At 33.9% G+C, this 17,312-nt stretch overlaps 1 protein-coding gene across 4 annotated transcripts in view; it reads left to right on the top strand.

The window, feature by feature from the left end:
• ITGB1 (integrin subunit beta 1) overlaps positions 1-16,997 on the top strand; it is a 59,602-nt gene extending 42,605 nt beyond the window's left edge. For 3 of the 4 annotated variants that reach the window (XM_090266169.1, XM_090266170.1, XM_090266168.1), the window contains 8 exons: positions 464-604; positions 4,234-4,433; positions 6,149-6,387; positions 6,611-6,833; positions 7,480-7,712; positions 9,389-9,555; positions 10,839-10,918; positions 15,781-15,846. In XM_090266169.1, coding sequence (XP_090122295.1) covers positions 464-604; positions 4,234-4,433; positions 6,149-6,387; positions 6,611-6,833; positions 7,480-7,712; positions 9,389-9,555; positions 10,839-10,913 — 1,278 coding nt within the window. In that variant the 3' untranslated portion in view covers positions 10,914-10,918; positions 15,781-15,846. Of the gene's footprint in view, positions 1-463; positions 605-4,233; positions 4,434-6,148; positions 6,388-6,610; positions 6,834-7,479; positions 7,713-9,388; positions 9,556-10,838; positions 10,919-15,780 lie in introns of all 4 variants that reach the window. The other variant, XM_090266167.1, reaches the window with a different exon arrangement.
• Positions 16,998-17,312: the final 315 nt, after the last annotated feature.

Below are 17,312 nucleotides of genomic sequence, written 5' to 3'. Positions count from 1 at the left end.
GGCTGGAATCTGTACGTGGGGCTTTTTTTTTTGTCCAGGTTATCACAGTTTCTATGCAGATTTGTCCCAAGTTAGCTGAGGTTGTAGGGCCGTATTGCTAATGGGGAAAGAGGACGTTGGTTCTGAGTTCTTAGGACTCCTCATAATTAATATCAGGCTTCTGTGCTATATGAGTATTATTATTTTACCTAAGTAATTAAAACATACTCTTTTTAATCATGTACATTATTTTGAAGAATTGATCCTTTTGAATTTATTGGGGTGACAAGGGTTGATCTTATTAATTGGAGCCTATTTCTCTAGGTTCTGTGTTTTCTAGACACTCAGGATTTGGTTTCAAATATTTTGTTTAAATGATATTGTTCTCTTAACAGTTTATTGTACTCAATAGTTTTATGCATTCAACTTACTTTACAGTAGGATTTTGTTTGCCTTACCTATGTATAATTAGTCTTTGTTTTAGTCCCTTTCCTCAGAAGTAATTTTGGAAAACAGCAAATTGCCAGAAGGAGTAATAATAAATTATAAATCTTACTGCAAGAATGGGGTGAATGGAACAGGAGAAAATGGGAGAAAATGCTCCAATATTTCCATTGGAGATGAGGTAGGTTGTATAAACATTTTCTGATGAAAAGAAAAAAATTGCTTGTTTATATAAGCAATCTAGTTTGTAATGTTATAATAAAAAATGAGTAGCTTTTTGAAACATTTTTTCTTTTTGATTGATTTTTTTTCAACTTTTTATTATTATTCTATTATAGTTGTCCCAATTTTTGTCCCTTTTCCTACCTTCACCCATCCCACTCCTTGTTCCCATAGTCAATTCCCACACTGTTGTACATGTCTGTGGGTCATACATTCGTGTTCCTTGTCTAGGCCCTTTGCCTCCTTTCCACCATTATTCCCCTCGCCCCTCCCCTCTCGTCACTTTCAGTTTGTTCTAGGTTTCCATGCCTGTGGTTCTATTTTGTTTGTTAGTTTATTTTGTTCATTATATAGATTCCTCTTACAGGTGAGATCACATGGTATTTGTTTTTCACCCACTGGCTTACTTCACTTAGCATGATATTCTCTAGTACCATCCATGCTGTCGCAAAAGGTAGGAATTCTTTCTTTCTGCTGCATAGTATTCCGTTATGTAAATGTACCACAGTTTTTTGATCCATTCATCCACTGATGGGCACTTAGGCTGTTTCCAGCATTTGGCAATTGTAAACAGTGCTGCTATGAACATAGGGGTGCATAAGTTCTTTTGAATTGGTGATTTGGGATTCTTAGGGTATATTCCCAGTAGTAAAATAACTGGGTCAAAAAGGCAGTTCCGTTTTTATTTTTTAAGAAAATTTCATACTGTTTTTCACAGTGGCTACACAAGTCTGCATTCCCACCAACAGTGCACTGGGGTTCCCTTTTCTCCACATCCTCGCCAGCACTTGTGTGTCGATTTATTACTGATGGCAATTTGACAGGTGTGAGGTGATATCTCATTGTGATTCTAATTTGCATCTCTCTGATGGCTAGTGATGTTGAGCGTCTTCGTATGTCCATGGGCTCCCTGGATGTCCTCGGAAAAGTGTCTATTCAAGTCCTTTGCCCATTTTATAATTGTATTATTTGTCTTCTGGATGTTGAGTTGTATAAGTTCTTTATATATTTTGGAGATCAGACCCTGTTGTATCGTTACCAAACGTGTTCTTCCGTACAGTCTGTTCCCTTTTCATTTTGATAAAGGTTTCTTTAGCCATGCAGAAGCTTTTTAGTTTCATGTAGTCCCATTTGATTATTTTTGCCTTTATTTCCCTTGCTCTAGGAGAGATATCAGCAAAAATACTCCTGAAATTTTCCTGCCTATGTTTTTTTCTAGGATTCTTATGGTGTCATGGCTTACATTTAAGTCATCCATTTTGAGTTTATTCTGGTTGATGGTGTAAGTTGGTGGTCTAGTTTCATTTTTTTGCATGTACCATTTCAGTTCTCCCAACACCATTTATTGAAGAGGCTATCTTTACTTCATTGTATGTTCATTCCCCTTTGTAAATATTGACCGCAGAGACTTGGCTTTATATTTGGGTTCTCTATTATGTTCCATTATTCTGTGTGTCTGTTCTTATTGCCAGTACCAGACTGTTTTGATTGCAGTAGCCTTGTAGTATAGTTTGATGTCAGGTACTGTGATCCCTACTACTTTGTTCTTCTTTCTCAAGATTGCTGATGCTATTTGGGGTCTGTTTTGGTTCTGTATAAATTGTGGAATATTTATTCTAGGTCTGTGAAATATGCCATTGGCATTTTAATAGGAATTCTGTTGAATCTATAGATTGCTTTCGGTAGTATGGAGATTTTAATGGTAGTATACACTTCCATTTATTTGTAGCTTCTTTAAAATCTTTCTTCAGTGTTGTATAGTTTTCTGAGAACAGGTCTTATACCTCCTTAGTTGAATTTATTCCTAGATACTTTATTTTTCCTGTTGCTAAAGTACATGGGATTTTTTCCTAGTATTCTTTCTGATATTTTATTGTTGGTGTGCAAAAATGCCGTTGATTTCTGAATATTGACTTTGTATCCCACTCTTTTGCCAAAATCACTTATTAAGTCAAGGAGTTTTTTGGTGGAGACTGTAGGGTTTTCTATATATACTATCATGACATCTGCAAATAATGACAGTTTTCCATACCTTTTATTTTTCTTGTCTGATTCCCGTGGCTAGAATTTCCAGTACTATGCTGAATAAGGTTGTGAGAGCGGATACCCTTATATTTTTCCTGATCATTAGGGGAAAGCTTTTAGTTTTTGCCAGTTGAGTATAATGTTGGCTTAGGTTTCTCATATATGGCCCTTAATATGTTGAGGTATGCTCCCTCTACTCCCACTTTGCTGAGAGTATTTATCATAAATGAGTGCTGCACTTTATCAAATGTTTTTTCAGGATCTATTGATATGATCATGTGATTTTTGTTTATTATTTTGTTTATGTGGTATATTACACTTAATTGTTTTATGTATATGGTACCATACTTGCATCCCTGGGATGAATTCCACTTGATCATGGTGTATGATCTTTTTAATGTATTTCTGAATTCTGATTGCCAGTATTTTGTTGAGGATTTTAGCATCTATGTTCATCAGAGATATTGGCCTTTAGTTTTCTTTCTTTGTTGTGCCTTTACCTGGTTTTAAAATTAGGATAATACTGGCCTCATAAAAAGAGTTTGGGAGTCTTCCTTGTTTTTAAATTTTTTGGAATAGTTTGAAAAGGAACGGAGTTAGTTTTTTCTTAAATGTTTGGTAATATTCACCTGTGAAGCCATCTGGTCCAAGGCTTTTGTGTGCTGATTAATGCTTCAGTTTCACTAGTTATTGGTCTCTTGGGGCTTTCTGCTTCTTTATGACTCATCTTTGGCAGATTGTATGGTCCCTCACTCTCCATTCTGCCCAACCTCCGCCCTGCCAGCTGTGCTGGACTGAGGACAAGAAATCTCTTCACTTTGCACCTTTCTGATCAATCTGCCCAGCTGCACTGAGTGGGAGCAAAGCAGGCTGTCATTCCTTTCCCCTTGCTGGCAGGGCAGCTGCATGCAGGTTCCCTGCCCAGCACACCTCAGTTCCTCTTTCAAAAAGTCTCTCGAGCACTTCCACTGCAGCACTGAGTCACTGTATGGCTTTCCAGACACACCACCTCTCCAAAAAGTCATGAGTGTTACAGTCACATCTGGCCAAGGCCAGCCTCCTCCATCCAACCCAGGTGCAACTGGAATCCCTCTCTCTTTCTGGCTCTCCTGGTTGGTGTTTCCCACAGCAGCTATGGGTGTGCTACTCGCTGTGTTTGTGTGCAGCCTGCATTTGCCTGACTTTGTGTATCTAAGTTGCTCCTGCCCGGGTCTGGGGATTCCCTGCCATGGGCGGGGAGAGATCTGCAAAGCTGTGATCTGTGACCAGGCTCTCCAAAGCTACAGATGCCACGCATGAGGTATTTCCCCTTCCACCTATAAAATCTCCTTACCATCCGTTGTGAAGCGTCTTATGTACTCCTTGGCTTCCAAACTTCATATCAGTTAAGGTTCTTTTGAATGTTCAGTTTATTTTTCAGAAGTTCAGCCAAGTGTTTGAGGTATATCGAGGCTTGCCTTTTCTTATTACTCTTGATCACTGCTATCATATAAAACTGAACTATTTTTAGTAGATTTAAATTGCTTAGTTAACTTAAAACTTAATCTTGTTTTTTCCTTTAAGGTTCAATTTGAAATTAGCATAACTTCAAATAAATGTCCAAATAAGAATTCTGAAACCATTAAAATTAAGCCTCTGGGCTTCACTGAAGAAGTAGAGATTATTCTTCAGTTCATCTGTGAGTGTGAGTGCCAAAGTGAAGGCATCCCTGGCAGTCCAAAGTGTCATGAAGGGAATGGAACATTTGAGTGTGGCGCGTGCAGGTAAGCTGGAGGATGGTGGAGAAGGACACTGAGAGGCATTGATTCGTTTGGAAAGTTATAGGCATGCTATGTTTTGGGACATCCAGTGAAAATAGCTCTCTATGGGGCAAATAAATGTTTTGTTCCAACCACTGTTGCTCACTACCAGATCAGTTTTATGATCTTGTATGTGATATTTACAGAAAATTCTTCCTTGCCTTATTTTCTTAGGATTGCTCTTTAAAATAAAAGCTCTTATTCTCATTCAAGATGTATATTTAACAAACTGTTAAGGTAGCATTTGTTTTTGTTCTCTAATTTAATAGCAGTCTGACTTTTCTACAGCTAAATATGCTTATATAAATGTTTACAAAAACTGTTTTGGAAAAATATATTAAACTTATAATGGTAATTTTATCTGAGAAGTAGAATTAGAAAGCAATAAAGGATGTTCACCTTATACTACATACACTTCTACATTGTTGGAATAACTTTTTTTAATAAATACATTTTGTAAAATTAATAAAACAGTATTTCAGAACTTAGAATCAAATTAATTTTAATCAAATTATTTTTAATTTTATTTTTATACCATGGTTAATTTTTAACTAAAAATTACTTTTGAAAATACTCTGAATACAGCTTTCCCCTTAAAATTGCAATAGGAGGAGGGGAGTATATTTTAATTAAATGTCAGCCCCAAAGGACTAAGCTCTTCAGGGTTTTAATCATGAGAAAAATAAATGTCTGTATTTCACCATCAGTCATTAACTGCCTGTTCTAAATAGCAATTAAGGTGTTAACATTTTTATTTTCTTTTAGATATCCTGAGTCATATAGGTACAGTTTTAGTAAAATATCATTTAACTAAAACAAGTTATCTTGAAAATGTTTTGCTTTCTTTCCCTTTATTTAGCAGATACTACAGAATTTGTGTATTCTGTGTCTATAAGCATTGGTGTTTTTAAAATACACAGGGTGTCTGAAAAGTCTGAACCCATAAGATTCATTTATTAAAAATAAAAAAAAAAGATTTTATTTCTTAATATTTAGAGAGAGAGGAAGGGAGGGAGAGAAACAGCAATCTGTCACCTCTTGCAGGGACTGAACCTGCTGCAACCCAGGCATGTGCCCTGACCGGGACTTGAACCAGCAACGTTTTGGTTTGTGGGAGGATGCCCAACCCACGAGCCACACCAGTCAGGGCAGGATGCATTTATTTTTAAAGAGTATGTTACTTCTGTTTTCAAGTGATATATATGCTCAATGTTTTCCTTCAACTTCCATGGACTTTTGGGGTGTGTTTACTGTGCTTTTTTAGATTAACAGTTGGACCATTGCATTAAATTTAGATATACTTTACCTATAACAGCAAATGCAATAGAGTATCATTTGGAAACATAACATACTCTTTAAAAATAAATTTATCCTATTTGTAAATACTTAATTTACCTTTTTATTGCTAGATTATATGTTCGTCTTAATTAAAATGGTTACTCTCCTTAAGAAAGATTTTTTTCCTAGGCCCTTGCATCTGTTCTGTATGAACTCGAATGGCTGGTGTTGTGTGCATACGTACACTTTTGTGTACACGAACACTCCCATATAACCCATATAATGTAATTATAGTTTAAAGATATTGTTCATGGTCTCATTTTCTCTCACGTTCTTTGTAGAAGTATAACTTCTTATTTTGTTATTCTTTTATGGAATTGAAATGTCGGACTCTCTCTTAGGTGCAATGAGGGGCGAGTTGGCAGACACTGTGAATGTAGCACAGATGAAGTGAACAGTGAAGACATGGATGCGTACTGCAGGAAAGAAAACAGCTCTGAGATCTGCAGCAACAATGGGGAATGTGTCTGTGGACAGTGTGTTTGTAGGAAGAGAGATAATACAAATGAAATTTATTCTGGCAAATTCTGCGAGTGTGATAATTTCAACTGTGATAGATCCAATGGCTTAATTTGTGGAGGTGAGAAAGGGGTCAGAAAATGGTTATAAAATGTGATTCCCATCTAAGACAATAAAAATGTTTAGAGTTTGCTTGGTGATAAATAGAGAGAGGACAGCATTGAGGGTCCATTCGTCCCTTAGATACATTTTCTTCTGCATTATTGCGTGTTTTTACTTTAAATTAATGCTGAGATTTTTATATGTTTTACCATTGTTATGAAAAATGATACTTTTAATTACAGGAAATGGTGTTTGCAAATGCCGTGTGTGTGAGTGCAACCCCAACTACACAGGCAGTGCATGTGACTGCTCTCTGGACACAACGTCGTGCATGGCCACAAATGGACAGATCTGTAATGGCCGGGGGATCTGTGAGTGCGGCGCCTGCAAGTGCACCGATCCCAAGTTTCAAGGGCCAACTTGTGAGATGTGTCAGACCTGTCTTGGTGTCTGTGCTGAGCATAAGTGAGTATTCCTTAGTTGCTTAAAATGGTTAATATATACTGTCTCTTGCCCTGTGTATTGTCAATAGATCTAGAACAGTTCCTGCGGTAATTTGCACTGTAAATAAAGTATCTGCCACATACAAGCCCACTCTTTAAAGTTTTTAAATATTCTTTCTCAGTACCAAGTGTTTGTCACGTGGTATTGAAACATGTCATATGATAGTGGTACTGTTACTTTGATCTGAATTAAATCTGTGTGGTAACCTTTGTTAAATTAGCATTACCAATTGCTTAATTACTACCTTTCGACTAAGCAAAATTGAAGGTTTTGTCCCTTGAAGAACTTATTTATTGTATCAGCAACACACTGTTTAAATTATTTTTGTTTTATGTTGTATATTTAATATCTGATTGGGCTAGTTTTATTTTACTACTCATTTCTGTTTTGAGACTTTAGTTTGAACTGTAGTAAATTTTAATTTCACTTGGGACACCAGCATCTGTATATTTTGTTTCTCATTGATAAATGTCATATCCCTCTCCATTTATTCAAATCTTTCATAGCTTTTGGTTTAATGTGGTCAAAGTTTGAGTCTAGCCCACAAAATAATCTTTAAGGAATTTTAAATAATAAATTTTAAATGTGATAATTTGTGTTTTAACAGAGAATGTGTTCAGTGCAGAGCGTTCAATAAAGGAGAAAAGAAAGACATATGCGCACAGGAATGTTCCCATTTTAACATTACCAAGGTTGAAAGTCGGGACAAATTACCCCAGCCAGGCCAGGTCGATCCCCTGTCCCACTGTAAAGAAAAGGATGTTGACGATTGCTGGTTCTATTTCACATATTCAGTGAATGGGAACAACGAGGCCATTGTACACGTTGTAGAGACTCCAGGTAGAAATCTGATCATTTTAAAATGCCTTTCATTTTCTGTTATGTCTTGTTTCTGCTCCTTAGGCCTGTTGACAGTTTCTCTGATATCCAGGAATGGCCTCCGGCTTGATTATTTTAGTTTCAAGTTGGGACATTTTTAATCTCAAGATTTAAAATAGTTTTTAATTAACTATAAGAAGTGAGGAAAAGAGAAAGCAGGCAAGTTGGAAGTTTTATGAGTGGAGGGTTTGAAGATTAAGTATAGTAGTCCATACAGAGAACCGCATGGTGCCTGACACTTAGTAAGAGTTATATCGTTATTGATGATAATCTAATTTGGAGCTTGAAGTAGGCTGGGGCACTGGGAAAGATAATTTGTTAAGGGATATTATAAAGTGTGAGTTTGCTTATCTTCTCAGAAGATGAAACTTTATCTTGATATTTCTCTGTGCTTTTTGTATATTTGGTTTTTCATGGGAATGTAAGTTTTCGTTTCTCTTGGATAAATATTAAGAATGGATTTGGTAATGGAAAAAATATAATAAAGATTAGATCAAGGAGGAAAAAGTAAAAAAAAAAAAAAGAAAGAAAGAATGAATTTGGAGGCATATATTTATAAGGAAGAACCGAACTGGATTCTAAAGTCTCTGTACTGTTTTGCCTCTTTAGATTTGTGTTTTGTAATAGTGCCTCCCAGTCTCTTCATTTTTTTAGAAAGGTTTTCTGAAGACCAGAAACCTTAATTTTAGTTGAATTACCCTTTACCAAGGTTTTCTTTTATGTATCTTGCTTTTGTAATTTATCTGAGAACTCTTTGTCTAACTCAGGTTCATAAGGATTTTTCTTCTGTGTTTTCTTCTAGAAGTTTTATAGTCTTGGTTTTTTATTTAGTCTATACCCCTTTTGAGTTAATCTTAGTAAATGGAGTGAGGTTCAGTTTTTTGCATATAAATGTCCAGTAGTTCTAGCATCATTTATAGAAAAACTGACCTTTCTTAACCTTTATTGAAAATGAGATAACTGTGTGGGCCTGTTTCTGATTATTCTATTACATTAATGTATGCATCTGTCTTAGCTAATACCACACTGTCTCAATTACTGTCACTTTATACTATTTTTGAAGTTTTATAGTGTGAGCTATTCAACTTTGTTCTTTTCCAAATGTGTTTTTGAAACATCTTCCTAGTTTTCTGCTTTCCTCGTAAATTTTAGAGTTAACTTGCTGATGACGCTAAAAATTCTGCCAGGGTTTTATTGGGATGCATTGATCTGATTAAAGGAGAATTGATATTTTAACAATACTGTATCTTCTAATCCATGAACATAGAATGATTTATTTCAGCAATGTTTAGTAATTTTTCGCATGCAAATGTTGCACACACTTTGTTGGATTTATACATAACTATTTTCATGACGTTTGAAGCTATTGCAGAGGATACTGTCTAAAATTCTATTTCCAATATGTAAAAATAAATTTCTATATAATATATAGAAGTACATAATGATTTTTTATTTATTAATCATGTAACTTGTGGCCTTGTAAACTCACTTGTTAGTTCTAGTGTATTTTTAATAGATTCTTTGGGATGGTTTATATTCACTTTTTATAAGAAACTGTCCAGTTCTTTGTAGCTTCAGTTGTGTACTTTGCACATGTTAATCCCTTGCATTCTCAGTCTTTTTTTCATACTTTACAGAATGCCCCACTGGTCCAGACATCATTCCAATTGTAGCCGGTGTGGTAGCTGGAATTGTTCTGATTGGCCTTGCATTGCTGCTGATTTGGAAGCTTTTGATGATAATTCATGACCGAAGGGAATTTGCCAAATTTGAAAAGGAAAAAATGAATGCCAAATGGGACACGGTAAGTTGCAAATATCTAAGAAGTAAGGTGGGTCTTAAAGTAAATTTAACACTTCTGTGACTTAATTATTCACTCTAGAACTGATTATTAATGTCCTCATTAAGTGTTGCATTTAGTGAAAAAACATCTTAAATATATCCCATTAAGACAAATTACCGTAAGAATGTATCTTCTGATTACTGTGGTCAATATTTGTATTTCCTTAATAATTTTGATCTTAAATCTGCTCTTCTGGCTTTTTCTCATATAAAGTGGAATCCTAGTGAATGGAAAGCTCGCTCTCTCTCTCTCTCTCTCTCTCTCTCTCTCTCTCTCTCACACTCTCAGGCTCTCTCTTTACAACAAAGAATCTTAAGTGGAAAGCAGCAGACTCAACAGGCTACATACTGTATGATTTCATTTATATGACACACAGGAAAAGGCAAAACTATAGGGACAGAAATTAGATATGTGGTTTTCAGGGGCTGGAGTAGGGGTAAGGGCCATGAGGGATATTTTTAGGATGAGCTTATTGTGAATGTGTTTATAAATTTGAGAATTCATGGAACTGTACTTAAAATGGATCTATAAAGGATATATAAACTGCACTTAAAAAGGATACATATATATATATATAGCAAATAACTTTGCTTTAAATGTAAAAAAAATTTTTTTTTTTTTTTTAAATGTAAGTAGCTGAAAGTTTGTGCTAGCATCCAGGGCTTTGAAATTTGGAGTCAAGCCAGGCAATGAAAGAACAATACCATATGATATCACTTAATACAGGAGGCTAATGGACAACACAAACAAATGAACAAAATTGAACAAGGAACAGAAAAATAGTTATTGGGGTGGGGGAGAGAAGGGGGTAAATAGGGGAAGGGTCTAGTAAAGGAACTAGTATAAATAACCCATGGACATGGACAACAGGGTGGGAAATGACTATGGAAGAAAGGGGTGGGCTGGGTGGGGGCGAGAAATGGGGGGAAAAATGGGACAACTGTAATAGAAAAAAAATTAAAAAGAAAAAAGAAATTTGGAGTTGGGGTGGCCAGCTGTAGACCCTCATGTAGTTACCTTCTAATACAGGAAGACTGTGATAATTTTTAGTGTTTTTAAATTATAAGTGAACTTTAGTCATTTGCATTTTAGTACAATTTGCTTGTTTTTTTAAGTAATGAATTTCAGAATTATAAAAATAATAAGATTAGTAAAACAGTAAAAATTCTCTTTTGTAGTGTTTAAACACTATACATGTCAGTTTTTTCTGATGAAATCATTAGAAACTATTTCTTTTACTTTAGCAAGAAAATCCGATTTACAAGAGTCCTATTAATAATTTCAAGAATCCAAACTATGGACGTAAAGCTGGTCTCTAAGTGCCGTTCGTATTTTCTCTCATTTTCTGTCTTTGCATGTGAACTTTTATTCTTTTTGATTGCACTGTGTGTCTTATCGCTATTGCTATTTTTTTAAAGTCTGGCTTTATTTAAATCACTATATTATGGCTTTTCTTTTTGTGTGTTAATTTAGAGTTAGAGTTTAGAGGGGCTTTAAAATGACCTCGGAGCAGCAGCTGTATGGTAGTGAAAAGAGAGTGTGGTCAGACAAAATAGGGTGAAATCCCAGCACTTCCACTGAGTAAGTAGAATAGTATTGAGCTGCTCAGTTTCCAGAGCTTTAGTTTTTCATATCTTTAATAAGGAGTCACTAAGAGTATTTCTTGCATGGTATGGTTGTTTTTGACTGATATGATATCAGCGTGTCATTCATAAACTTCACTACACACCAGTGCTTTAGATGGTATTATCCCTATAGAACAAACTCTTCCATATCTAGGTTTTAGGGTGAGATAGTGAAAAATGAATGTGAATCTAAATTGCAAAATAGAAAAAAATAAATGTAACCTGGCCTAAAACATTTGTTGGTTCCAGAACTATTTTGAGATTCTTTATTCTTCATTGTAATGTGAAATTCTATTGAAAACCAGAAGACCTTTAATTTGTATATATATATACACATATTTCTTGTTTATTATTGAATGAGCCTAATATTTAAATCTAATATTAAACTTTTTAAAAAACTAACCAAGACTTTAATGAGAAAAGTCTTATTACAGTTATAAATAAAAACTTAGTTGAAAATTTCATAGTTGTAATAAGGCTTGCTATTTTCTATAAGCTAGGACAAGTTATTTTGGTGAGTGGATGACAAATTTATCATTGTCTCTTATCAGTAATAGGATTCTTCCTTATATCTGAATTTTCATGAAATGCTTCTAGAATATTTTAGTATAAGCCCCTAAAACTCTGTGATAAAAAGATTGTGATTAGAACAGTTTCTCCTTCCTGGTGATGTAGAATTCTTATTTCCTTTCCGAACTACTGATTTCACACACGAGGAAACTGAGGCACAAGAAGGATTAGGTAACTTGGCCCAACTTCACATCTGGTCAGTTGAAGAGCTGAGATTCATACCCAGGCAGTTGGGCTCCATTTCCATGTTATCCACTGCCTTGTACTGGTAGGGATCACATATTCTTCAAGAGACTCTTACGTGGTTAGGAAGAGGTAGATCAATCCTTATAGAGAATTATAGCTTTTTGACACTTATTGTAACTTAGAGTAACACCGCTGTGTTGGGCAGACGTTGTAACAGGGAAATCACTTTATTACATATAAACCAACACTGTAGTTTTGCTAATAAAATAATAACAAATAAGATCTTAATATAAGAATGTTAATATTTTTAAGATATATGGGAAGTATCAATAATATTAGAAACTATTACTGATCTCATTTTTCTTTTATTTCTATTTTTAAGGCTCAGATTTTTAAGACTTGAAATGGCAAAGTTAAATTTCATGACAGTAAAATATAGTCAGAATGATATATGGGCAGGTTGTTCTGTCTTCATAATTAGTCTGAGACTTACCACATTCTTTTTCTTATATAATACTTTTCAGAAAGTCATTTTTAGAAGGAAACTGATTTGCTTGGACTTACTTTCTTCACTTCTTTCTTCTTCCCACTCTGTTTCCCTCCCTTTTTTTCCTTCTTTTTTGTGGTACATCAAAAACAGTCAAATATTGGTAATTTCATATGATTACTTCTCATAGAAGAAATAACGCAAAATTTTCTACCAAAAGGTGAAATTTTTACCTTTTGCTGTATATTAAATTATACGTTGAAGGAAATTATGAATAATAGTGAAACCCCATGTTTGTATTGCTAACTTGATTTTTGGCTATTACTTTTTCAGCCAAAATAAGCATTTTGGATAAAGAAGCAAAAGTAAAAATGTCTTTATTCAACAGTGAGATCCAGACAAACCAGTAGCTACAGATTATTGAGTTGGTTTGTCAAGAAAAATTAAAGTAGAAATAAAGAATAGAAGTTAATGAGTGAGCACCAAGAAATTAAAATATAGCTTGTGAAGCACTTTTCTGATATGGGATCAAAGTTTGCCAATCAGTTACGTTATTAACATATTTTGGTTAATGGGCAGCTGCTAAAATTATTTCAGCACATGAGGCTCTCATGTAGGGACATTAGAAAAATCAGATTATCAATTTTATAATTGTTAAAGTGGATTAAAAAATTGTTTAGTCTATTCTCCCCTGCCGTTATGTAAAAATAGATGGATTCCTAATCTTCCATAGTCATGCATTGCATATCGAATATATTTTAGAGGTGATTCTGTAGCTACCCCTGTTAGCCATTCCAGAATGAGCACAAAGATGAAATTTTATTGAGTACATTTCTGAGTATAACTCTCTCGGCTTTGCTTTTTGTTGGTAGTGGAGGTGGGTTGCATTCTGAATGATGAAAACTAATCTGAATTATTTTTATCTCCATTTAAAATGATGCTTAATGCAGATAGTTTCATTTTACCTCTTACCTTGCATGTTGAATTTTTGTTTGATTGAACTTTGAAATAATAAATATAAATGTTTGTGTATATGAAAAGGGAAACTTCTCCAAAGGTAAGTTCTGCATATAAATTGTACTTCACACTCATCAATAACAAAGATTTTTTCTTCTTTTGTTTTTTGTTTTTTTTCCTTTTACCTCCATTACAATTTTTAAGTGTTAAATATTAGATTTATCTAATGTATTATTTTAAGTAAACTTAAGTAAATGGTAATTTATTTTACCAGCATATTTGAAATACTGGGCAGTACTATCATATGCAGAAGAAAGATGGAAAAAACAAGTATAACTTATTTGTACTCTATAACTTGTTAAGAATGTAGTTGCTAGGATCCAGTTTCCTGTCTTCATTGTGAATGTGTGCCGAAATGTGTTTTTGATCATGTATTAGCTTCAGTTGGGATTAGAGCTCAGAATTTGATATCTTATATGATTTTTATCATCCAGGCTATTTGTTTCTGAAGAAGCTTTAGATACTCCATGTTTTTGAAAAAATGACCAATCAGGTTGTACTTTGTGCTATGGAGGGACATGGGATTGGGGCTAAGGCATGTCATCATGTTTTAATTGATACTAACTGCTGAAATCATAGTGCTTTATTTGGTGTGTCTCAGGACCCAGCCCTTATATACTATATGGCCCCTCAGTGATTTCCTGTCTATAGGATAAAATTCCATCTGTTCAGCATGGCATACAGGACCTTTCCTTATTTGACACTTCTTTCTTATCTCTTCTTCATTCCCCACTCCTCAAAACATACCCTCAAATGTGTAATCTTAAAAACTTCCGAGCTATAGATATTTCTACATAAATATGCTATTCCTTTTCCAACACTTTGACTTTGTATATGAACTTTGTTTTGCATATGTTTCTATTTACCTTTCAATATTTTTATCTGTAATCAATTTCACTATGACAATATTTGTAATCTTCTCAAAGTCAATTCCTTTTTTTCTTAAATTATTTCTTTATTATGTACATAATTCTATTTTGTATTGTACTATATTAAAGTGACTTAACTTATTTTCATATTTGTAATCCACCAGACTGTATCCTTCTAGAGTGTAGAAGTTGTGGCAATAAGAGCCAGATCCAGATATACTCTGTTGTGAAGTGTCAATAAAATTTAAGAACAAAAATTACTGTTTTAATTGCTTTCTATAAATATTTTTTAATTAACTGAAAATAGTTCTGTAGTGAGAGGGAAAACTAAACACATTTTAAAATCTTAATTTTTATCTAAAAACTCAATGTTTTAAATTTTTATTTAATATTTGGTTTGTACTCACTGTAATTTTCTCTGATGGAGAATTATTGGGCTGTATTTCTCACTTGGCTTTCAAGCCTACTTTTAGTTTATAAGAACAGGAGGAAAAAGAATGTCATAGCAGATATCTGAATGTATCAATTAGCATAGGACTTATTCTTCAGAAAGTGGTAGTGTGGGGTTGTATGTTATTTTCCTCTTTTAAAAATTTTTTTATTTTTCTTTACATGAGGTGCCCATCATGGATTATTTTCTTTGTTATCTTTAAAAAATATTTTTCTTAGTTATTTTTCTACTTAAAATATCAATCATTATACTTCTCTTCTGGACCTTGAAAGAGCTCTTGTGTTTATGGCTTGAGTCATTTACTGGACTTGATTTCAGTACTGCTTATTAAAATATAGTATTGCAATAAAAATAAAACATTTTACCAGTACCATATAAAAGAAGAATAATTATTTTATGAAGAATGGTAATAAGGTTTGTTAACATTGTAAGCAAATTTGACAGTGTGGTGACTTGGAGGCTCAGTGCCCTCGGCGACACTGAAAACCTTACCCCAGAACTCTATAAATTAGTAACTTTTGTGGAAGAACCTCAGAACACCTCCCTCACTCACAGAAATAAAAGCCAAGGGTTCCCATTAATTAACAGGCACCTTCTGTGCACAATAAAGAGTTAAGAATTAGGTAGTTGATGGCAAAAGAGTTAATTCTGTCTTAGGACAGGTATTCAAAGCTAGTTAAAAAAGAGAAACAGAACACTCTGCTGTGGAGGACATTCTGCAATGAACTCTGCAATGAAGGACTCAGGAATGGAAAATGCCAGATTACAGGGCAGCCTTAGACCTGCTGAGCCAAGCTCCCTTTTTCATATTAGTGTAAACTTTTATTAATACTTATTCAAAAAATGGAGTGTGATATCTGGACTGATAAAATAGAAATGACTTCCAAAAATGACTGAAGGTTTTAATATTGTTTTATAAAATAATATTACATGATTTTGGTAGAGTAACTGATCATTTTTCTCACTTTTTTTTTTTTTTAGGGTGAAAATCCTATTTATAAGAGTGCCGTGACAACTGTTGTCAATCCGAAGTATGAGGGAAAATGAGCACTACCTGTACAAATTTTACAACACTGAATGCAAAGTAGTGATTTTTATAGTCACAGGATAAGGTAGCTTTAGGGCAATATCACCATGGGTTTTACTTGTGTGCAGGTTTTGAAAATGTACAATATGTATAATCTTAAAATGTTTTTATTGTTTTGAAAATAATGTTATAATCAATGCCAGGGACTGACACAAAACTTGAGACAGGATGCTTATTCTTGTCAGCTAAGGTCACATTGTGCCTTTTTGACCTTTTCCTCCTGGACTATTCAAATCAAGTGCTTCTTGGTTTAAGTGATATTTCTAGAATGACTGAAAGGGCAGTAAAGTAGTGAGTATGATGAGAATTTCTGTTAATCAAGTATTTACTGATTTTTTAGCTTTACGGATATGTCAGTTTTCAGTTATAAAAAAATTCAAAGTAAGTATCTTGCTAGCCAGCTTAGTATTGTCTTCAATTTATTTTGCTACTTGATTGTTAGACATGACTGATGACATATCTGAAAGATGAATGTGTTAGGGGTTAGGTGTGTAAAATAGTTTTGAAATGTTTAATCTACAGAAGCCATGGGAACATGTCAGAGTTAGGAAGGGAAAACAGCTTTAAAACCTGTGTGCCATTTTAAGTTACTTAATCTTGCAACTTTTATGCCTCCTCTTTATAAATTCAAGCCTTGGGTAAAACGATAGGGAAATTTTATGCAAAAGTCCTTAATTTAGCATTATTTACATAAAGGCCTTAATTTACATAGTATTTTCTGAATTGAGGACCTTTGGGTGAGTTTATTTTATTTCATTTGAGGCCTGTTGCTTTTTATCACCACTTCTAATCATTTAAAGTATTTACAATTTGGGTTAAGACTTTTCTTTAATCAGTATTTTTTCTTTGATGTTTTAGCTGTAAATTTGCCTAATGAACATGTCAAGTTGTACTGTGGCTCATGCAACTGCTATCACTATGCCAGCCTTACTTTCAGTCAGTACTGTGTAACAGACCACTGTGTATTTACTCCTCACGGTTTGAGTTGGCTATTTTTGTTTCATAACAGTCACATTCTTATTTTAAGTGCCTTTTAATTTTAACAGTTCACTTTTTACAATGCTGTTTACTGAATTTATTTATTAAATAAAAATGACTACAATAACTTAAATTGGATATTTTCACTCTACATTGTTATATTTTGTCAGTTTATTTGCATGACAATTTTATAGCTTAAAGAGGTTGGTATAAAGCATTACTGATTGTTGAATGGGTATTTCACTTAAGAAGCTAAAACAGTTCTTTAAAAAAAGAAAGTAAAAGAAGATATGCTAGTAACATGAGTAATACAGTAGATTTTCAGACTATCTTTGAGCTCTAAATAATATTGGATAAGTCTTTATCTCTTCCTCCTCTCCCACCTATACTACACTAGGAAATAGATTTCATCCCTACATTAAGCAGAATTATCTTTTTCTCCTGGTTT

Source organism: Furipterus horrens, unplaced genomic scaffold (genome assembly GCF_987537825.1).
Source record: "Furipterus horrens unplaced genomic scaffold, mFurHor1.1.pri manual_scaffold_2, whole genome shotgun sequence".
Lineage (NCBI taxonomy): Eukaryota > Metazoa > Chordata > Mammalia > Chiroptera > Furipteridae > Furipterus > Furipterus horrens.
The sequence above is the reverse complement of the archived record's forward strand: the minus strand, read 5'-3'. Positions and strand labels throughout refer to the sequence as shown.